We start from the raw sequence: 23,429 nt of genomic DNA, 5'->3' as shown, positions 1-23,429 counted from the left end.
CGATGCAGGGGAGGGGGCAGAGAGGAGTGAGTGGGGGGGGCAGGGTCTTGGGGGGAAGAGGTAGCATGGGCGCAGGGCCTCTGGGGAGGGGTGATGCTAGGGTGGGGGCTTAGGGAGAAGGGGCAGCACACGGGCAGGGCCTCGGCAGTGCAAGGGCAGCGCGTCAGGGGAAGGGGTGGTGTGGCGGGTGGGGACACAGTTCGGGTGCCAGTGGCCCCCCACTTTTAGGGACCTTCTGCCGCTCCTGCACACAACTAGTGATCACCCGTGAAAAGTTTGGTGCAAGTGACTTGCCCAGTGTCACACAGGAGCTCTGTGGCAGTCAGGGATGGGATCCGTTCTCATTAGCATTCATCTGCCACAGCCATGGGGCCATCCTTTCTCATCTTCAATCCTGCACTTTGTTCACTACATGCCTTCCAACTTCTGCAACAGACGTGGCAGGGGTCCTACAGGACACAGCCTCCTTCACGACACAGCCTTGATTCATCCCCACAGCAGCTCCAGCCTGCGTAGTGAATGAGGCAGGGGGCCTCTGCAAAGAATAGTCTGTGATCGTGTAATTACAGGCTGTCATAATGCATGCAAGCAAGGCTTTTGAATTAAAGTTCAATGGCCAACCTACATTCTGGCATTTCCTAACTGCGAATGCTCAGCTTTGCAATTTAAATAACTTTTTAACATAGATTTTGTGTGTAATTTCCTAGTTTAAAAAAAAATCTCCCCAAAACCAAACCACTTTCTGTTGCAGCTGTAATTCGTGCTCCCATCAGTAAGGCTGGTCCTTCTGGACCTTCAGCATAGACTTCTTACCACTGGAGATACAGCACTGACTCCAGTAGCTGGCTGCAGGAGTAGACTGTTATCCTCTGTGGATCAGCCACTTTGAGAAGATGCACAACACATTGACTGGATTACATCTGCACAAGTAGCCCTCTTTTACGGGCAGCATAGCCCCACACTTAGATTTGGCAGATGCTGTCTGACACACAGGGTGGCTAAGCCGTAGAAAGTGGGGCTGCTGTGTTAGACTCCCGGACTCTGTTCCTAGCTTGGTAATTGCTCAGTGGGGTATGAACTCTTTGCTCAATTATTAGGGTTGTGAAGCGCTCTGGAGGTGCTCTGTGCAGCTCAGTGACAGTGTGTGTGCACAGGTGTGCGTATATGTGTGTGCAGGGTTAATGGAGCCCAGGGGTTTTGGCAGCAAGTCAAGTCCAAGCTATAGTGAGCACAGTGCAGATGAGAAATGGTTATTTTCAGCAGCTGGTAACTCAGCCCAAGCTGCTTGGATTTAGGTGGACTCAGCAAATGGCACCTCCCTACCCCAGGGCTATCCCTCTGCTGAATTTCACAGCCCTGGTGCAAGCCATGGAGGCATCAGAGGTCTTCCAAAATACTGGAGTGTTTACAGTGAAAGTGTTAGACGGCCACTCCCCTGGTCACACTTAACCTCCTCAGTGACCTCATGCGCTGTCGTGTCAATGATATCGACCGACTGCCCCACAGTCCGTGCGGTGGCGGCGTAATTCTTTCTCCTGCTGCTGAGGGCACTGCTACAGCTTTATGTTGGAGTGACAGTGTGCAGAAGATGGGATCCGGATCGCCTTTGGGTATCAGTTGGGGATGAAGTGGAAGGGCTGGAGTGAAGCCCATGAAGGAGGTGAGGAAGCCACGGTCTTTCCCCTTATATTTGTGTCTCCCTGCTGTTGAGGTTCTGGGGGAATAGGGCATATCATGTCACAGTGGCCGTGTCTGAAGATTCTGGAAGTGAACCGCTGGCCGGGTGAGTGGTGCAGGGTGAAGAACTTTGGTTCTATGGGAATTGCTCCACCTTCTAGGGGAAGGGGGCTGTATAGGCTGGATGGCCTCCACCTCCGTAGAAAGGGGACCAATCTCGGGGACAGGCTGGCTAGAGTAGTCAGGTGTGGGTTAAACTAATAGCAAAAGGGGAGGGTAAGAGAGGGAAGAAATGGGCACTCAGCACAAAATCAAGTTGAGAACAAAATTAATTAAGGAGCCAAAGGAAACGAAGAGAGGAAATTCTTGAATTGTGTGTACACCAATGCCAGGAGCCTGGGTAACAAACAAGAGCAATTGGAATTGATCATTTATGAGCATAAATTCAATCGAGCTGGTATTGCTGAAACCTGGCAGGGTGATTCGCACAATTAGAATGGTAAAATCAATGGTTATAACCTATTTATGAAGGATCAAGCGGGCAAAAGGGGAGGGGGAGTGGCACTCTGTGTCAAAAATGGCATCACCGTTTCCAAGTCAGTGATAACTGGAAAGAAAACTATCTTGAATATGTATGGATCAATGCCCTGACAGATAAAGCACAAGATGGGGTCCCGGAAGAAAGCTGATGATGTGCCAGGGGTTTAAAAGGGTGACCCAGGTAACTGTTGGCCTGTCAACCTGACGCTGATCCTGGGCAAGATAATGATGCGGTAGGGATTCGATTAATGATTAAATAAAGGAGGGTGATGTAATTAATGCAAATCAACATGGGTTTATGGAAAATAAATCCTGTCAAACAAACTCAATATCTTTTTTTAAATGAAATTTGGCTGATAAAGATAACAGTGTTGACGTAATAGATTTAGACTTCTGTGAGGTGTTTGACTTGGTCCCACATGACATTCTAATTAAAAAAGCTAGAATGATATAAAATTAACATGGCACACATTAAATGGATTAAAAACTGGCTAACGGATAGGGTTCAAAATGTAACTGGAAATGGGGAATTGTCATCAAGTCTGTGTGTTTCTGGTGGGGGTCCCACAGGGATTGGTTCTTGGTCCTGTGCTATTTAACATTTTTATCAGTGACCTGGAAGAAAACACTGGTAAAATTTGCAGATGACACAAAAACTGGGGGAGTGGTAAATAATGAAGAGGACAAGTCTCTGATTCAGAGCGATCTGGATTGCTTGGTAAACTGGGCACAGGCAACCAATGTGTATTTTAATACAGCTAAGTGTAAATGGATACATCTAGCAACAAAGGATGTTGGTCATACTTACAGGATGGAGGCTCTGTCCTGTTTCAGTGACTCTGGAACAGACTTGGGGGGCGTGGTGGAGAATCAGCTGAACATGAGCTCCCAGTGTGACCCTGCAACCAAAAGAACTAATGCATCCTGGGATGTATAAACAGGGGAATCTTGAAGTGGAGCAGTGCAGTTATTTTACCTCTGTATTTGGCACTGGTGGGACTGCTGCCAGAATGCTGAGTCCAGTTTTGGTGCCCACAGTTCAAGAATGATGTTGATAAATTGGAGCGGGTTCAGAGAAGAGCCATGATTATGATTAGTGTATTAGAAAATCTGCCTTCTAGTGATAGACTCTAGGAGCTCAATCTATTTAGTTTAACAAAGATAAGGTTAAGAGGTGACTTGATCACAGTCTATAAGTACCTCCACGGGGAACAAATATTTACAAGTCAGCCCTTCAGTCTAGCAGGGAAAGGTCTAATACCATCCAATGACTGGAAGTTAAAACTAGACTCATTTGGACTGGAAATTCAGTGTAAATTTTTAACAGGGAGAGTAATTCTGGCCTTTGAATCTCTGTACCTCAGAGTCTCTGCTGTGGTTTGCATTTGCCAGTGACGCTCGATGCTCATGATGGGTTTGAGGCTGGCGGGCCTGTTCAGAGCAGCTGTCCAGGACATCTCTGAGGAGATGTGGGTTCTGAACCTTACTGCTTTTAGGTGGGCCTGGAGCCTGCCTGCCTAGACACTGCATCCCCTCCCCCACCCTGCTCACAGCTAAGCCCCTGACCTGCCTTCCTGGCTTTCACGCAGCCCAGCTCATCGTGACAATTTATTACTAACATGAAAGGAAAGGCTTTGAACTTTCAAGAAAACAGATGTGGCTCCTCTCCCTGCTAGGAAGCTGCCTTATTGGCTGTAACTTTACTGCCACCATAAAGAGCTCTGAGATGCCGCTGTGGCCTGGATGAGCCAGACAGCCTGAGCATCTCCCACAAAGCAAATGCAATGTCTCTGCACTCAGAGCCCAAGGGTGCTGGGAAACCCCAGGCCTGTGCTTCCTCCCAAAGGCTGATCAAGGAAGATTCACTTTCTAGGAGCACAGGCAGAGTGAGGGTTGTGTGTAAACGCTTGCTTCTGGGCATGTCTGTGTTTGTCCATGCCCACCTGTGTGGCGTGCGCATGTCTGACTGTTTGTTCATGTCCACGCGTGTACCTGCCTCTGAGAGCGTGTGCACATTGCAGTCAGTGTGTGTGTGTGTGTGTGTGTGTGTGTGTGTGTGTGTGTGTGTGTGTGTGTGTTTGTGTGTGTAACAGAGAGAGGGGGATTGTATCTGGGTCTCTGTGTATTTGCACATCTGATGTGAATGGGATGCATGTTTATAAGATATAACTCCCCACCCCTGTTACTCAGCCCCGTTTCTAGGGCTACAGGAATTGCCAGACTGGATCTGACCCGAGGTCCATCTAGCTCAGTGGCCTGCGCCAGCAGCTGCAGACGGAGTGCACCAGATGTGGGGTGACCTGCCCCCATGCTTGTCTCACTGACCCCTAATGGTGAGAGGGTGGATCAGCCCCTGCGTGTTCTTTAAGGATCCGTGTTCACACATCCTGTGTGGCTGGCGGGTCTCCCCACCTCATTGTGCTAGTGACTTGGGCTTTGGCCTCCAGGAGTCAAGGTCTGACCAGCACTGGACTTTGTCCTGCTGACTGCGAAAGGACCAGCACCATCTCAGGCCACCCCTTGTCTGTGGAACAGATACGGCAGGGACGTGCAGGCTCCTCTGTCTGGGCACAGTTCCCACAGCCCTGGGTTCTAGGCACTGCTGAAAACCCAGGGTGCTTCTTGTGCAGTGGCTGGAAGCTGCTTGACTCTAGCAATTTCTAGCTTGGCTGGGGAATGCGCCCTATGGCCCATTCCTGCCCTGCCCCCATAAGCTGACTGTGGGCCCTACTCCAGCTCTGATCGTGGTGAGTCTGTGGCTATGGTCCCAGGGCCCAGCAGCTGTGGTAAACCCGGTCTCTCCTTAGTGGCAAGCTGAGCCATGGGTTTCCTCCCCATGTTGCTTTGAGCTGCGTGCTGCTCAGCTCTGTGGGCTGTGCTCAGCTCTGTGCTGGTTAGCCAGCTGGGAGCCCTGCGTTTAGGAAATGGCTGTAAATAGAGCGTGGCTGGGCAGGCGCTGTGCTAGGAAGTGCTGTACACTGCTTGTTCCTAGGATGGCTTTGAGCTGCCAGAGAACAATGATAGCAAATTTCCTGCCTCCTGATGCAAGCCAGAGGCTGGCTGTTCTTGGAGAGCTAGCTCAGCTTGCTGGCAGAGGGCCAGACTGGATTGATTTAAATCATCGTTTCCATTTGTGCGTCAGTTACTTGTATAAAGTTATTTTCTAAAGAACAGTGCATGCTCATTGGTTGCTTTAACTATCAAAACGTGTTGACTTACAGCGAAATAGAGCCTTTACGCTAGATTCGGTACAGCTTTTTACTCCCTAGGAGAGTACTCTATAACTAGATACATTTATTTAAACAATTATATAGCTTCATATTTTCATTATCATTAACTTTTTTAGTTAGTTTTTAGTATGTTGGGAAATGGTATATTGCTTATTTACTAGATAATGAACTTTTTGCTCATGTTATCACATCTAGCTGCATTAGTGTGGTAACTGGAATTTAATTAAACACACAACACAGCATATAAAATGTATTTTGAAGTAAAACAACTTTCAGAGTTTTGGATACATTGACTTCTCTTATCAAAACATGTTTCGCATTTACAACTAAATGATTTATGAAACAGAGGGGTTAACTGTAGTCAGTGAATTAAACTGATTAATTGAGGTCAGCCTGGGAAAACGTTCAAATATGCCAGAGTGAAAGTGACTGGAGCTTAAATTTCCTAGTCTCACCAAAATCTCTTGAAAATGAGACAGGCTGCGAAGTTGTGTAGGCTGACCTATGCGCCCTATTTATGAAGCTTGACCTCAAAAGTGAGGTGTTTCCTCTGATTCTTTCTTTATATAGAAAAGCAGCTCAGTGTTTTCATAGAGGCTCATGGATTCAGTTTTTTTTTTTAATTACACGTTTTAAGAGGTTATAAGAAGTTCAGGCCGAATCATATTTTGTATTAAATTCTGATTTCATTTTAAACAGGTTTATTTTTAAAAAGAAAAAATTATTAGCATTTAAATGAGAAAATAAAAAAATCTGATTTACATTTTTTTTCTTTTTTAAAATCATTGATTTTTATTCCTCCTGCAGAGGGCCCTGTGTGCTCAGGGCCAGGAGGTGCAGGCCGCTGGAGATTTACCCTTCCCCTCTCCTCCCAGCAAAGTTGCTCTGGGCCCCAGAACTGACTGACTGGCCTTGGTAGCTGTGTCTGCTTGTCTCTGTCACTGGGGGAGCGGGTGATGGGCCAGGCACAAAGGAGGCTGGAAAGTGCTGGTGTCTGAGCATGGGGTGGCTCCCAAGACAGCTGCCCCCCGGCAGGTGGAGCCCCTTCCATTCGGGCTTGTGGCAGGTTTGCTCTGAGGACTGCTGGGTGGCTCCACCGGGTCAGTCCAGCTCCCTCCGTGGGGGAGAGGCTGTGTCAGGCTCTGTGGTAAGTTCCACCTCTACCGCTTTGTTTCCAGTCAGGCTCTTGGAGTGCTGCAGGGCTTGGGGGTCAGTCACTTCCACCTCCTGGCACCCGGGTGGCCTGTGCCAGGCAGGGTGTTTGCCTTAAGGCAGGGGGGCAGCTTTGAGATCAGCCTCAGCTCCTTGGGCACTCAGCCTGTCCCCTCCATCCTGGCCGGGCCCTGCCTGCCTGGCCTTGCTTCAGGCTTCCCGGTGGAGCAGCTGCTGTGGTGCCCCCACCCCAGGGACCCTTGCTGCATCTGGAGTTCACAGCCTGGCTTGTGCAGGCACTGCCCAGGGCAAATGGAGCCACGTGGGCGTAGGCAGGAGGCGCCCAGCGGTGGCGGGTGTGAGGATTGCTCTGCCTTTGGCTCGCCCCTCCGCTAGCGTTGAAAGCTACAGGCACCTGCAACCCCCTTTACTGTCATGGTGTCTCTGCTGTTGCTCCCAAGTGCTGTGGCCCTGATGCTGACACGAAGCATCCCTCCACTGGATGCCTGCTCACGCCCCACTCCCTGGCTTTGCTCGTGTAAGGGACTGGGGCGTAGGCAGTCTGGCCTAGTAGGCACAGCTGGGCTGGTGTCCACAAGGCGAAGGCAGTCGTGAGGTGACAGTCAGCAAGCAGGTGATTGTCAGAGCCGGGATCAATAGGCAAGAGTCAGGGTCACAGTCAGGCCAGAGTTGGAGCTGTAGATCTGAAAGCAAGGTGAGGTCTGGCGTTGCTGCAGATTAGAAGTCTGCATGGATGCCCAGATAACTTCCTGCCCCCCTGTCCCGCCAGTGTTAAATAGTGAGCACAGGCCAATCGGAACACCACTGGGTGCTGCTTTCCCTCTGGATTCTTTGGACAGTACTTTCTTCAGCGCCTAATATCACAGCACTCCTTGGATGTGGCTCTTCATTGCTTCCTGGTAGTGATGTGGGAACATCAGCTATGCCAGGTTCCGGATTCGCAGGTTCTAGTCCCACGGATCCTTGCTTTAGTCATCCTTTCAGGGGTGCTTTTCCTCCGGGTTGGCCCCAGGCCTGGTTTGGCCAGATGGTCTTGATAAAACCCTTTTACCAGTTCCAGGGCATGAACATGGGCAGCAGGTTCCCAGGAACACTCTTCGCTTTTCATCCCTTCCAAGGGATGAGGTAATAGTCTCCTTCTCTGCAGTTTAGAGTCTAGCATAGCATGGACTATATTCCTCATGCCCTTGGACATAGTATGGGGGCGAGGGTCGCTGTTGGAACCAGCTGGGAAAGGAATCCTCTGTGTAAGGCTTCAGAAGGGATACATGGAAAGTAGGATGTATCTTAAGGAACTGAAGGAGCTGCAGTTTGAAGGTGATGGTGTTGATTTGATAACAGATCCAGAATGGTGTGAGGAACAGGTGGTCTATTTTGCATGATGGCCTGTTTGTAGGCTGGTGTTTGGCTGCAAACAGCCCACTGTCAGAGCCTTCCCGGCATTGACGGTTCACCTACTGCTTGTAGTCCTTTCTCGCATCTTCAAGGTGGTCCTTAAGTGCCTGAATATGATGAGTGCATTGGATCCAGTTGGTGGCTGCTAGGTTGGGGGAGGCTTCTGGCAAGGCTGGGTGGAAGCCACGGTGGAATCCATAATTTGTAAAATAAAATAAAAAGAAGATGATGACTATTCTGCCCCTTGGAGGCCTTGTCGGCGTTGTTATATGAGAACTCGGCACAAAGCAGGAGGGAGAACCAGTTATCTTGATGGCAGTTGATAAAGCACCTTAGGTATTGCTCTAGTGCGGGTTTCTCCCTCTCTGTCTGTCCATCTGTTTGAGGTGGTATGCAGAGGATTTTCATGCCCAAAAGCTTGAGACAAACTGTGGATCTCAGTCCCAGTTGTCATGGCAGAGAAGTGAATATAGCCAAACCACTAGGTAATAGTGACCATAATGTAATTAAATTTAACATCTTTGGGTGGGGGGAGGGGATACCAAAGAACTCCACCACAGTAGCGTTTAAATGGCTAGTTAAATGGAAATTAAAAGGAACAGTCACAAGAGAGAAATGCTGCAAGCTGCATGGAAACATTTTAAAAACACCATAATAGAGGCTCAAATTAAATGTTTACCTCAAATAAAAGAAAAAACAGTAAGAGGACCCAAAAAATGCCACCATCGCTAAATAACAGAGTGAAAGAGATCGTTAGAGGCAAAAAGTCATGCTTTACAAGTTGGAATGTGACATTTCTTATGAAAATATGCTTATGATATGAATGACATAAGTGAGATATACTTTATGCAAGATGGCTCATGTAAGATATCATTGGAAAGGTTATGATTTACTGAATGTGATTATCCAATTTGTATGCCTGTATCATTTCTGTATCTGAAGTTAGGAATATTAACTATATATCTGCAAAAACAATGAGGAGTCCTTGTGGCACCTGAGACTAACAAATTTATTTGGGCATAAACTTTCGTGGGCTAGAACCCACTTCATCAGATGCATGGAGTGGAAAATACAGGAGCAGGTATAAATACATGAATGGATGGGAGTTACCTTACCAGGTGTGAGGTCAGTCTAAAAAGACAATTCAATTAACAGCAGGATACCAAGGGAGGAAAAATAACTTTTGTAGTGGTAATGAGAGTGGCCCATTTCAAACAGTTGACAAGAAAGTGTGAGTAACAGTAGGGGAAAATTAGGTTTAGGTTTTGTAATGACCCAACCACTCCCAGTCTTTATTCAGGCCTAATGTGATGATGTCCAGTTTGCAAATTAATTCCAGTTCTGCAGTTTTACATTGGAGTCTGTTTTTGACTTTTTTTGTTGAAGAATTGCCACTTTTAGGTCTGTTATTTAGCGCCCAGGGATATTGAAGTGTTCTCCTACTGGTTTTTGAATAATTCCTTTTGTCAGATGTGTGTCCATTTATTCTTTTGCATAGAGACTGTCCAGTTTGGCCAGTATACATGGCAGAGGGGCATTGCTGGCACATGATGGCATATGTCACATTGGTAAATGTGCAGGTGAATGAGTCCCTGATGGTGTGGCTGATGTGGTTAGGTCCTATGATGGTGTCCCTTGAATAGATATGTGGACAGAGTTGGCATCCAGGTTTGTTGCAGGGTTTGGTTCCTGAGTTGGTGTTTTTGTTGTGTGGTGTCAGAATTCCCTCCCCACTCTGAACTCTGGGGTACAGAGGTGGGGACCCGCATGAAAAACCTCCTAAGCTTATAAGTACCAGCTTAGGTTAAAAACTTCCCCGAGGCACAAATCCTTTCCTTGTCCTTGGACAGTATTGCTGCCACCACCAAGTGATTTAGACAAAGATTCAGGAAAAGGACCACTTGGAGTCCCTTTTCCCCAAAATATCCCCCCAAGCCCCTTCACCCTTTTTCCTGGGGAGGCTTGAGACTAATATACCAATTGCCTTTAATATAAGTACAGACCGGACCCCCTTTATCTTTAGGACACTAAAATCAATCAGGTTATTAAAAGAAAGAACTTTTTTTTATAAAGAAAAAAGTAAAAGAATCACACCTGCAAAATCAGGATAGAAGGTAACTTTACAGGGTAATAAAAGATTTAAAACACAGAGGATTCTCCTCTGGACTCAACTTTACAGTTACAAAAAACAGGAATAAAACTACCTCTTAGCATAGGGAAAATTCACAAGCTAAAACAAAAGATAATCTAACGCATTTCCTTGCTATTACTTACAGTTTCTGTAATTTTAGATGTATCATTTCAGGATCTTTTTAGGAGCTGGTTTACCTGCTTGGTCTCTCTCTTTGTCCCGAGAGGGAACAAACAAAGAGAGCACAAACAAAACCTCCCCGCAGATTTGAAAGTATCTTATTTCCCCATTGGTCCTTTTGGTCAGGTGCCAACTAGGTTAATTGAACGGATTAACCCCTTACAGATAAGGTGATTCTGTACCTCTGGCCAGGAGGGATTTTATGTTACTGCATACATAAAGGTTGTACCTTTCCCTTTATATTTATGATATGTGGTATGTAGTTGCTGGTGAGTATTTGCTTTAGGTTGGGGGGCTGTCTGTAGGCGAGGACTGGCCTGTCTCCCCAGGTCTGCAAAAGTGAGGCATCGTCCTTCAGGATAGGTTGTAGATCCTTGATGATGCACTGGAGAGGTTTTAGTTGGGGGCTGTAGGTGACAGCTAGTGGTGTTCTGTTACTTTCTTTGTTGGGTCTGTCTTGTAGTAGGTGACTTCTGGGTACCCTTCTGGCTCTGTCAATCTGTTTCTTCACTTCACCAGGTGGGTATTGTAGTTTTAAGAACTCCTGGTAGAGATTCTGTAGGTGTTTGTCTCTGTCTGAGAGATCGGATCAAATGTGGTTGCATCTTATAGCTTGGCTGTAGACAATGCTTCGGGTAATGTGGTCTAGATGAAAGCTGGAGGCATGTAGGTAAGTATAGTGATCAGTAGGTTTCCGGTATAGGGTGGTGTTTTGCCCCTACTCTACTTGTGCTACATTGATGACATCTTCATTATCTGGACCCATGGGAAGGAGTTCCCTTGAGGAATTCCACCAGGATTTCAACAATTTCCACCCCATCATCAACCTCAGCTTGGACCAGTCCACACAAGAGGTCCACTTCCTAGACACTACAGAGATAATAAGCAATGGTCACATAAACACCACCCTGTACCGGAAAGCTACTGACCGTTATACTTACCTACATGCCTCCAGCTTTCGTCCAGACTGCATCACACGATCCATTGTCTACAGCAGTGGTCCCCAATACGGTGCCTGCGGGCGCCATGGCGCCTGCCGGGGCATTTATGTGCGCCCGCCTGGTGCCCAGCAGGGGAGAGAAGCCACGGCCCGGCGCCTGCCGGGGACAAGGAACTCCGGGGCCCGCAGGCTGCGGGCGCCAGTGTTCTCTGTCCCTGGCAGGCACGGGGCTGCGGCTTCTCTCCGGCTTCTCCAGGGTTGCAGGCTGTGGGCACAGTTCTCTGTCTCTGGCAGGGGCAGGGCCGCAGCTTCTATCCAGCTTCGAAGCCACAGCCCTGCCCCTGCCGGGGACAGAGAACTCTGGGGCTGCGGGCGCCAGTGTTGTTGGTCCCCGGCAGGCGCGGGGCCATGGCTTAAGCTGGAGAGAAACCGCATCCCCTTGCCTGACGGAGACAGAGAACACCGGGGCTGCAGGCTGCAGACGCCGGTGTTCTCTGGCCCCAGCAGGCGCAGGGCCCGCCTAGTGCCCAGCATGGGAGAGAAGCCAGGGCCCGGCGCCTGCTGGGGACAGAGAACACCGGCACCTGCAGCCCCGGAGAAGCCGGAGAGAAGCCGCGGCCCCGCGCCTGCCAGGGACAGGGAACACTGGCGCCCGCAGCCTGCAGCCCCGGAGTTCTCTGTCCCCGGCAGGCACGGGGCTGCGGCTTCTCTCCGGCTTCTCCGGGACTGCAGGCTGTGGGCGCCGGTGTTCTCTGTCCCCGGCAGATGCCGGCCCACGGCTTCTCTCCAGCTTCGAAGCCAGAGAGAAGCCGCGCCGCCCCCCGCCGGGGACAGAGAACTCTGGGGCTGCAGGCTTAATTCTATGGTAAAGTAAGAATAATAAATATATTTGGACCAGCAGTTCAACAGTCCCCCAATCAGGGCCCAGCTGGCCCTTATAAGAGGGCAGTGGGCCAGGAGCACAGACACTCTCTCTCTAGATGTGGAAAGGGATGGGCCTGGCTTCTAGGAGCTAAGCAGGGTATCGATGCTGGAGCAGGCCTGGGGGAAGGCCAGAGGGGCTGGGATGCTCCGGCCTAGAAACCCCCCAGGCTGCAGATCTTGTTAAAGGCCAAGGAAAGGGTACTGGGGTTGCAGAGGGCAGCCCAAGGATAGGCAGAGGCAGCAGGTCCAAACCCCCCTTGCCGGTGATGAGTGGCATTTACACTGCAGTCTGTCCCAGGGAACGGGGGCTAGGTGATGACTGGCAGTGGCCATAGACTGAGGTGAGGTGGGGATAGAGGGTGAGGGTTCCCTGGGGAGGGGAGACCCAGATCTGTGAGGGTACTGCCAGGGGGCAGCACCCCAGCCTGAAAGGGGCACTGGGGTCCAGGAGGGACTCAGGCCCAGCAGCAAGCGGGACACCAGCCTGCAGAGGGTGCTCCGGAGGCTGGAAACACTAATTCCCCGGACGACCAGCAGGAGGCGCTGCAGGGGTGAGTCCTGCCCTGTGACACAGCCCCAGACTGAGGTGTCCTTAGAGGAAGTTTTGGAACAAATTGATAGATTAAACAGTGATAAGTCACCAGGACCAGATGGTATTCACCCAAGAGTTCTGAAGTGAAATCGCCGCCTCAGTCCACCACCGAACAATGGGGGCTGTTCCTGCCAATCTTTGCTTCTCTGGATAGGGACATAGCGAGTCACAGATGCTCTAGATCCAGAGCCTGTCGCTGCTGCAGCTCCATCCGACCACTTGTGGCCATGCAGCTGAGCCGCAAGCTTCCATTTTGATGTACGTGTGGCCGATTATTCAGAGGTGGTGTGCGCTGCTAAAGAGCGGCTGTGCTCCTCCCCAGGCATGGCTGCATTGCAGCAATGATGGCTGTGAGTAGAATGATTCCTGACTGTTCTCTGTAAAGGGCTTTAGGATCGTCTGGCAGGGAAAACACTAGAGAAATGTAAGATATTGTTTATAATAATAATAATAATTGTCAGTCTTCTTTTTGTTGTGTTTTGCCACATCACTGACAGAACACGTGTGCATGTACACATTCCTGCACTGCCAGAAAATGCATTTCCTGCACTAGTGCGAATGTCCCGTGCGCTCTGCGACCGGTGAATCCCGTGGTGAGCTGGGGGCCCTTCGTGGGTAGGGTAGGAGCTCCAGGGCTTAGAATGGACAGCATGGGAGGTATTCCCATCTGCGGGGCCCTGGTCACTTTCCTGCTGTGTTCCTAGGCTCTGGCTATTGTTACTCGGTTTGCAGGACAGGAAAGAGGAAAAGGGTTTGTTTTAAACAGATTATAATGAATGCACGTGACTCTGTGACTAGCCCAGGCCTGTGTCACACAGCAAGTGACCATGGGATGGCGCTGCGGCACCCAGGGGCCTCATCCACATGCATCCTCTGAATGCAGCATTGGTCCCTAGGGAGAGAACTATCTGAAGTGGAAATGCTTGAACAAATATGACACTGTGCACAGGGGGCAGGGGTGACTGCTTAGTGCTGATGCCGCAGGAGATCCAGCGAGCACTGCAGGTCTGGGATGACAGCGCAGAGCCGATACCGCAGGAGATCCAGTGAGTGCTGCGGGGCTGGGGTGACTGTGCAGTGGTGATACCGTAGGAGATCCAGTGAGTGCTGTGGGGCTGGGGTGACTGTGCAGTGGTGATACCGTAGGAGCCCAGTGCGTGCTGCACCTGGAGATGAAGATGAGAAGTGGAAATGAAGCGCATCATGTTCGGAGGGCCAGTGGAGGTGGCAAGGCAGGTCAGATACTACCCTGCACTCTGCACAGCTCGCAGGGGACAATGGAGGAGTCTGGGAAGATGGCGGCACAGTCCCCGAGGTGGGAGACAATGGGGTTCAATCATCCTAAGAGGGAGGACAAGTCATATTCATGGTGTGGGAAGATGAGGCAGGTTTGGGACAGAGCAGGGTTTCAGACTGATGTTGGGGCCATCTGGGCTCAGGAGTGTGTGGCCTTTTGGCCCTGGGGCTGGTCACTTTTTGTTGAGCTCTTCAGAGGCATCCGGTCATGGGACAAAAGGGAGGGGGCAGGGTTCTGACAGTGCTGAGCGTGGTCTTCTGACTGAAGGAAGGCTCTGCAGGAAACCGGACTTCAAGCACAGAGCCCTGGCCTGTGCTCAGCCCACATCTGAGGATCCCATGTTAGACCCCTCCGGAGGGGCATGGCCTTGCCTGAGCCATCGTGAATCCTGGTCCTATGGCCAGATCCAGGGTGTCTCCCAAAGCAGCCATGTGCCTCCTGGAGCAAGCCAGTGCAGCATCGTGCGTGGACTGGTGTGACCCCTGTAGTCAGCCTCTGCCTAGGACGATGGGAGATCCCATCAGGTGTCTGGTGTCTGAGGAGGGGAGATTGCACGCCATGTCTGGGGGCACTGGCTGGCTCCCAGGGCAGATGCGGGTTGAAGAACCAGAGTTGGAATAGACCCATCAGCTTCCACCTCACGCACCTTCCCTGGGTCCTGGGCAGGCCGTGGGCCTTACAGTGTGTCACTGCAAGTCTCCTGTGCTGGGGACATGGTTGGGGGCTTCCACCCTTTCCTGGGTGGTGGTGGCGATTCCACAGCCCAGCCCAGTTCATTGTCAGGGCTTGGCTTCAGTCTGGCTAGGCTAGAGTTTGGTGGAGGGGTGTAGCTGAGCTGCCTAACACCATTATCAGTGCCAGTCTGGATGTGCCTCAGATATCGGATTCTGCTCTAGACTCAGCTGTACCCGCTGTGGCTATAGCCCAAGGGGGTCTGGCAGCTGCTCAGGCCCCATGTGCAGGTGCTGAGCCTGGTGCAGGGACTAAGGGGATGAATGCACCTTCCCATCCAGGGCTACTCCAACTCGCTTCTTGACTGTGCCTGCCCCTGTGGTCTTTGGGCACAGGGCCTGGGCCCTGCCCTCCACCCCATAGGCCCCCCCCAGTTCTGTCTCTTGGCACAGGCCTCTGTGGCGGGGGAGTTCCCAGTGGGCCTGTTGCTCCGTGCAGCAGTTTGCAGACAGACCTTAGCAGGTGGGGATCCTGTCTTGTGTGTCCTGGGTTCTGCCAGCCTGTGAGAAGGAGAGGGGGGTCTGGAGCAGAATGGCATGTCTGCAGCCCCTCGTTCAGCCTGGGATTCCCCTGCCCCAACCCAGGCTTCATGTGCCGAGGCAGGGATTCCTCTGTCTGTGCTGTGCAGCAGCCCTCCCTTCAGGTGTAGTGTTCAGTGGAGCTCTGCAAGAGCCTCACCCTTAGGAGAGCGGAGGGGACGGCCAGGGCTTTCAGCCCCTGCCAGGAATAATGCTGGGGCTCAGGCTCCTGTCCCCTTCCTCACACTAAGATAGCGTCTTCCCCGCCTCTGCGTCTAGGAGCGAGGCTTGTGGCCCCCAGACGCTGAGCTCTGCCTGGGCTTGGCAGCTGTTGGTTTTGTTGTGCAGGCGACAAGTGGCAGCTGCCTGAGGGGCTAGTGCGGTGGCGATGCCTGAGCTGGCCAGAGCCCAGGGCAGAATCCGGCCCCACAGTACACTGGCTTGTCTGAGTTTAAGGATCCCAAGCCATGGGGCTTCCATTACTTGCCTAGTGCAGTTTGTCTGCAGCCTCCTGGCACAGAGCACCCCTTCCTAATTAGCCTCCAGGTTCCCAGCTTCAAATCCATCCCATTAGTCCCAGTTAACCCCCTTGTAATTCCCCTATCTCTTACCTGTTCTTGCCCTTCAGGTGCTGCTAGGAGTGCCCTTTGGCAAGGCTCTGTCTGGCTGGTTCTTTGGCTCTGTCCCTGTAATTTGGTTCCTGGGTGTCCCGCCATCTCTTTTGTTGCAGATAAAACTCTCGGACTGTCTTTCCGAATACCCTCCCCTTGTGGGCTCTCTGGTCTGTGTTATCCAGAACTCCGGGGCTGGGAGCTCCCATATCTCCCACCTTCTTGCTGCCCAGGGACACAAATAAAAACACATTCACTGGCTCTGCTGCCTTTGTCATGAGGCCAATTCATACCTACTTGTCCCAAAGTGGTGCAGATGCTGGGATATTCAGAGCTGGTCTGGAGGGAGCCCTAGAAAATACCCAGCGAGAGCATTGTTGACCTGCCACCTCTCCTAACTGGTGTTTGCAGTACTTTTGATGTGGGGCTGCCTGCCCCCCAGTGTGTGCAGGAGGACTGTGCGTTGTGTCTGTTGTGGGGCAGTGGCAAGGTGTGTGTGCACATGTATCTATCCAGACTTGCACATGATAACTTGCCCAGCTCCTGGTGCTGCAGCCCCCCATGGTAGGTCAGTCAGTAACCCAGCCTTGCACACCCCCAGGCAGGTAAGCGCTGTAGTGAGTGTGCTCGGGAAAGCCCAGTGCTGGTACTGTGTGATTGACAGTTGTGTTATCAGTGAGCATCTGATTAATAAAAGTGTTTTCATCTGTTTGGTCTCCAAGCCCGATTGCTGGAGGACAAAGGCTGGGTGGTTCCCACGGCTGGGGCCCCTGGCTGGCATCTGGAAATGCAGTCTGGCTGCAAGGTGTCCTGATCTGCTCTGCCGCTTGGTTCATGGAGCCAGCCTGGCTCCTGGCCAGATCAGTGGGTGATAGGCGTATTCTGCCCACGATTGTGCCTGTGTTCTCGGCGGTTCCCGATCCATTACCTGTTAGCTCCCTGGTGCGCTGAGCACTTTGCTGGCTGTTCTCCAGGCCATGCAGACCTGCCCAGGCCCCCTACTCCCTTTCATTCACCAGCTCACTCCATGCTGGACAGAGGTTTAGTCTGCTCCAAGCCGGGCTTAGGGACATCCTGGGCATTTGGCCAGTGACTTCCCTGGGGCCAGGATCGTGACTAGTGGTGTGAGCCAGGGCCTCTCTCCAGCAGAGCTCCCCACATCACTAGCACTGGGGCGGCAGAGCCAGTGGGAGTGACCCAAGCCCTTGGGTAGAAGTTCCTTGGATTTGCAGGGATGGAGAGAGACAAACACATTAATGTTTTTGGAAAAGGATGTTCCAAGGCTTTTCCGCTGCCCCCATCCCCCTGTGGGCACTGAGATACTGTAGGGATTGGGGAGCTCTGCTGGACACTGATCATTTAGAGGCTAGACCCTGTCCCTGTCCCTCCCCCTCCCCAGGGACCCTCCCCGGCGGCTAGCTGCCTGATCCCGTGTACCGTCAGCAGGGCTGGTATGAACCACTGCTGGCGGCATCTCTCATTCTACACTGCACTCACTGCCCCACCCTGCTTGGTTCCCATAGCGGGTGGGAGACCCTGTGGGCCTGAGAGGCAGGGGCAGGTTGCGACCTTCAACAGAGAAATGCCAGGCAGCTGGAATGGAGCAGGAGAGGGCAGCTGCCCAGCTGCCAGGAACTGACTTGGACATTTCAGCAGCCCGCTGGCCAATGGCCCATGAGCATATTTATTGGGGCCCGCTGCTCTCTCTGTGACCTGTGCGGGCGTAGAGAGTTTACCCAGCCTGAGGAGTTTACTCACTCCTTGGGGAGTGTCCATGCTAGGCAGAGGGGGGCAGTCTGTTGCGGGGTCCAGGTCTCTAACCCTTCTTGTCTTCTCCCTGCTGGCAGGTGATTGTCCTCGAGGACTATGCAGATCCCTTCGATGCCAAGCAAGCAGCCAGTGGCCAGCCGGGGCAGGAGAAGGTGGCAGAAAACGATGGGTACATGGAGCCCTACGAGGCCCAGAAGATGATGGCTGGTAAGGGCAGTGTTTTGTACCACGGGAGCAGTGCTGCTGAGCTTTGCCGGCTCCAGGCTGTCCCTGCTGACCTCTCTTCACGCAGCCTGGGACAAGGGCCTGTGCTGGGCTGCAGGGGAGAAGGGACCTTGGCATTGCATAGACTTTGGCCCTCGCTGCAGGGGGAGCTGCCCTGGTCTGGCACACGGCTTTCCTACCACGGCTATAGCTAGCCCGATGGGCAGAGCCCGTGCTGCCAGGCATGCCCTGCTCAGCCACTCCACACGGGGACTGCTGTGTCCATGCAGTGCGGTGCTGGTTTGGTACAGGCACAGGGCACTTGGGTGGGGGGGCGCAAAGGGCTGCTTCCAGGCTCTGTGTGCTCTGGGTGGTTTTCACACGTTGGGGGGTGCCTGCCGGCGCTGTGTGAGACTCTGAGACAAACTCCCATTGTTCCTCCTGTTGCATCCCATCACTCATCTGGTTCCCAGGAGCTCAGGCCATGTTCAAACAGCTGAAAGCAGCACACAGGAGGCTCTGCTGGGCGCTGGGATACTGACCCCTGCCAATCCTGCAGCTGGGTGCCGTTGGGTGGGATTGCCGATCACCATGATGGTGCCACCCCAGGCAGCCACCCCCAGGGGAGACACATGCGCCTAGGCAGATGCTCCTTGATGTATTCCTAGACCAGCTGCAGTTGGTGGAACAATGTTTCTTGGCCTGGGCGACAAGCAAGTATGGGCATGGCAGGCTCATGGGGCAGAGCCGGGATGAGCAGCAGGGGCGGGTGGGGGGGCTCATGGGGCAGAGCTGGGATGAGCAGCAGGGGCGGGTGGGGGCGCTCATGGGGCAGAGCCGGGATGAGCAGCAGGGGCGGGTTGGGGGAGCTCATGGGGCAGAGCCGGGATGAGCAGCAGGGGCGGGTTGGGGGGGCTCATGGAGCAGAGCTGGGATGAGCAGCAGGGGCGGGTGGAGGGGCTCATGGGGCAGAGCCAGGATGAGCAGCAGGGGCAGGTTGGGGGGGGCTCATGGAGCAGAGCCGGAATGAGCAGCAGGGGCGGGTGGGGGCGCTCATGGGGCAGAGCCGGGATGAGCAGCAGGGGCTGCAGAAGGCCACTGCCCTGCACGGCTGTGCTGTGCCCCCCACCCCAGAGCTGCAGCTCCAGGTATCAACACAAGGGTCCTCCTCTGAGGGGATGTGCATGGCTGTTACCATGGCGAAGCCCCAGCTCCCAATTGTTCCCGGTCAGTAGCCAACCGCTTTGATGTTGGTAAAACAGGAATCTGGGGCTGCTGGCAGGGAGAGTGGGCTGCTGCCCAAGCAATGCACAGGAGGGTGGCAGCTGCGAGCTCTTGGGGTTCCCAACATGTGTAGGGGAGTGACACAGACCTGCCCGGGTGGGTATATTACCCCTGGATCTAGCCGTGTTTTCAGTGTGTCACTGAAGGGGCTGGGTGGGGTCTCTGCCGAAAGCTGCAACAATTTTAGAGCTACGTAAGGTAGAATATCTTCCCCGTCGACCCCGGGTCGAAGGACAACAGTCTGTCACTGTGTAAGAGGAGACAAAGAGCACAAGGCGTTATCCACTGAGGTGACTCTGCCAGCGAGAGCCATCTCAGAAGCGCTGGCTCCCAGCCTCCTCGCAGACAAGAGCTGTTCAGAACCTGTTGGGGTGAGAAATCCCGGAGCAGACAGGAAAGGAACTTGTTAATAAGAGGAGGTGCTAGTTTGCGTCATATGTTTTTCTTTTACTTGGAACCTGATTTGTCCAGATCTTTTCCTCATCTTTATTTTGAATCTGCACTTCGAGCTCTCTTAAACAAACGTCACCAGAGAGATGTCTGAGTGCCTCGTGCTGAGGAGATGTTGAACTGAGCTGAAGCTGGTGAAGTGGGGTGCGCCACTTCTGCGGAGGCAGCGGGTCGGTGTACCTTGCGGGCGCCCAGAAGAAGGGGGCCTGGCCATGCGAGTGTAACAGAGCGGGGGTATACATTGCAGAGAGAAAGAGGGGCTTGGAGTGAAGTGCCTGTGTTGCCTGCAGCCAATGGCTGAGGAGAGTTTCCTTGGAGGGGGGAGGGCACAGACAGTTCCTTCCTGCTGTGAACAGATGGTAGCAGTTCACCTCAGATCTGAGGTAACCCTGACAAGTGTCACACGGGGCCATTGCTGGGACCCAGATGCCTGTTATTTGCTCCCCCTCCAAGCTTTGGAGTTCATCTACAGAAAGGAGTGTTGGTCCATGTCCTACCAGGCAAGGCTGGTCGCCTGGGCAGGGTCATTAACATGCATTTGGCCCCTGATGCCAGGATCTCAGAAACTCACCCACTTCATGCTATGTAAAAGGGCAATGGACATTCCCATGGACGTTAATGATGTTGTGGTTCCAGCTGTGGTCGCTTCCCCAGATTAGGGCCAGGAGAAGGCGCCGTGAAGGGACCTGTAGAGCTGCAGAATTGCTGGTGAGGGAGAGGTGTTGGGAAGCCTGAAAGGAAGGTGGAGGTGTCTCGTAACAGCTGGAGACCTCTGAGAGCTCTGCCTTGTGTGACTGGCACTGGGTGTGTCCCATCAAATGCTGCCCCACTGGCAGTGGCAGCATCCCCTTCGGACTGGCGAGGGACGGGTGCTCAGTAGAGACTGAAGGATGAGGTGCAGCAGGAGGAATGATGGTAGTTTGACCCTGAGTTCCACAGGCCACTGCTGGCTGGGGTTGGAGGTGGATGGACCCTCCTGCTCCTTCTGAACAGCCAGAAGACGGGCCGCCAGACCCCCGGGAACTAGGGTCAGGGAGGCTCATAGTTTGAAAGCAGGGTTCAGGAGAGGCCAGTGAGTGTGTGACCCCTTATGGACAGTAGCATGCTGGGCCTGCATGCCGGAGTGTATTCCAGCCCTCCTCGCTGCACTGCAGTCGGGTGGCTTCCTAGCCCCACGCAGCTTGGGAACATTTGAACTGCTCCTGGGAGGGGAAATTGTTTTGTGCTAGCACCAGCGAGATGCAGCGGGGGTGCAAGGATGGGACCTGGATGGGGAATTCTCTTCTTGGCAAGTGCTCCAGCGTATGTTCCTCCAGGGAAGCGCCATCTGTTCACGTTCTCTGTTTCCAAAGCATTGGCCCTAGTTTTTCAGTAAATGGGACCGCGTGCCAATACAGGCAGCAACTAGGGTTTCTCGAGTGGTCTCGTTTATGCAGATTGCCCTTGAGGTTCAGGCGGAGCGGGCACCTCTCGAGTGGGATCCATGTGGCCGCAGGCTGGAAGAGCAGCGTAGTCAACTATTTCACTGGGTCAGATACAAACAAGGCCCGATGCTGTGCAGAGAACCAGCGCTCTCCTGGGGCTCTCATGACGCCTCCTGTGCCATTGGCATGACCGATGCTCTGGCAAAAAGGAGGAAGAGAATTTGCTCTCTCCTGCCTTCCCAGCCAGCTCTGTTCAGCCAATGGCTGGGAGCGTGCAGCCTTCAGAACAGCAACATGCCACAACGTGGGGGTGTTTGGGTTGTAATTGTCTTTGCGGCGTTGGATGGGGGACACTGTCTGCCCTGTGTGGTTGTGGGAGTGACTGGTACCCGCTGTGCTTTGTAGCACCTGGCTTGTTTTGGGGGCTGGGGCCAGATCAGAGAGCCCCGTGTCCTCCAGCAAACGAGTTTGTCTGGGTCACGTCCAGTGTCCTTTCTGGCACATCTCTGTTCGCCCCTGCCTGGCCCTCCACCTTGGTCCCCCGTCCATCTGTCGCTCGTGTCTGTCTGGCCCCATGATCCCTTTCCTCTGGTCTTCTGCCCTCTTTGCCATTTGCTGGGATTGTTCACTGCTTCGCTGCCTTCCCTGCTCTGGGAACTGGCCAGTGGGAGTGCAGAGCCAGCGCTCAGGGCGGGGACAGCCTTGTGGCTCCCCCACCTATGAGCCGGACCTGCTGGCCGCTTCCGGGTTGCAGCGCGGAGACAAAGCAGGAGGAAGGAACTTGCCTGCCTTAGCACCACACCACCGCCAACCGGACTCTTAACAGCCCAGGTGGAGGTGCTGACCAGCGCCGCCAGGGTCCCTTTTCAACCGGGTGTTCCAGTCAAAAACCAGACACCCAGTCACCCTACCTGCACCCCAGTGTCACAGTCAGCAATGACTCTCAGCCAGTGTTGTAAAACAGAAGGTTTATTAGTCAACGGGACACAGCGTAGAACAGATCTTGTTAGCACAAAAATCAGAAACATTCAGTAAAGTCCATCTTGGGGGTGGGGGGCAGCAGGGGCGGCTCTAGACATTTCGCCGCCCCAAGCACGGCGGCATGCCGCGGGGGAGGGCTCTGTCAGTCGCCAGGAGGGCGGCAGGCGGCTCCGGTGGACCTCCCGCAGGCGTGCCTGCGGAGGGTCCACTGGTTCCGCGGTCCACTGGTCCCGTGGCTTTGGTGGACCTCCTGCAGGCACGCCTGCGGGAGGTCCACCGGAGCCGCAGGACCAGCGGACCCTCCACAGGCACGCCTGCGGGAGGTCCACCAGAGCCACCTGCTGCCCTCCCGGTGACCGGCAGAGCGCCCCCCGCGGCATGCCACCCCAAGCACGCGCTTGGCGTGCTGGGGCCTGGAGCCGCCCCTGGGGGGGCAGAGCCCTGGGCTCCCCTCCCCCCCAAGTCCCAAACCAGGAGACTGATCAGTTTCCACCAGTCCAGCCTCAGTCATGCCCAGCTGCCCTGCCCCCATCCTTTGTCTCTTTCCAGGGCAACCAGGTCACCTGGTCTTTTTGTTCTCCAACACCTTTGGCTGGCTTCTTGCAGAGGAGGGGGCCCAGCCATCAGTTGCCAGGATACAAAGTGTTGGCCATTCTCTGTGCCCAGGCAGCCAGTCAGCAATCACACCTGCCCTCTTGGGGTCTCTGCAATGATCACACACCCTTATCCCACAACAGATATTTGAGTAATACATAGGGGAAACTGAGGCACACATAGTATTCAGAGAAAACATTAAGAACATTCCCACTTCGTCACAGGGCCCCCCATGGACTGATACACTGCACTGCCATGTACCAGGATTGTGCTGCAATGAGGGAGACCCCCATTCCATGGGCAGCCCTGGTTGTTATGCTTATAAGAAGCATACAAATCTTTTTAAAAAGGAGATAAGGCAATACGCTGTGACTGGTGTCTTATTTTCTCACTCCCTTCTTCTTGCGATTAGGCTCATCAGCTCAGCTGGCCTCTCTTATTAACTCACATCCTTGCATACCTCACTCGTACAAAGAACAACTATACATCCGTCCACTAAGCAATTAGAGGAAACAGCACAGAGACTGTTGAATAATTTGCTAACAAGCAGCCCTGTAACAGAGCATCATGATTTTGAAACATATCCATCTCATTTACTACTTTAATTCATAAGACAAATTACTACTAACTTAATAAATCAGGGCAACTTTGTCAGCGATTTTTATTGGGGATGCTTTGGCTAACATGGTCAGTCAGTGCTGCCTGGTGACATGGGGCAAACTCGACTGTTGCCTTTGCCTGCAGTGCTCGGGTGGCGAACAGGGGGAGGGAGCTGCATTCAG

General features: G+C 53.0%; 1 protein-coding gene across 6 annotated transcripts in view; it reads left to right on the top strand.

The window, feature by feature from the left end:
- Positions 1-23,429, top strand: part of SHF (Src homology 2 domain containing F) — a 66,571-nt gene that overhangs the window by 13,264 nt on the left and 29,878 nt on the right. For 5 of the 6 annotated variants that reach the window (XR_005585835.1, XM_039493093.1, XM_039493097.1 and 2 more), the window contains exon 2: positions 17,788-17,917. Coding sequence is in view for 5 of the 6 variants with exons in the window: in XM_039493093.1 (XP_039349027.1) it covers positions 17,788-17,917 (130 nt within the window). In the remaining variant the exon portion in view is untranslated. Of the gene's footprint in view, positions 1-1,502; positions 1,661-17,787; positions 17,918-23,429 lie in introns of those variants that run through there. The other variant, XM_039493096.1, reaches the window with a different exon arrangement.

Source organism: Mauremys reevesii, linkage group 10 (genome assembly GCF_016161935.1).
Source record: "Mauremys reevesii isolate NIE-2019 linkage group 10, ASM1616193v1, whole genome shotgun sequence".
Taxonomy (NCBI): Eukaryota; Metazoa; Chordata; order Testudines; family Geoemydidae; genus Mauremys; species Mauremys reevesii.
This window is presented reverse-complemented; position numbering and strand designations above follow the sequence as displayed.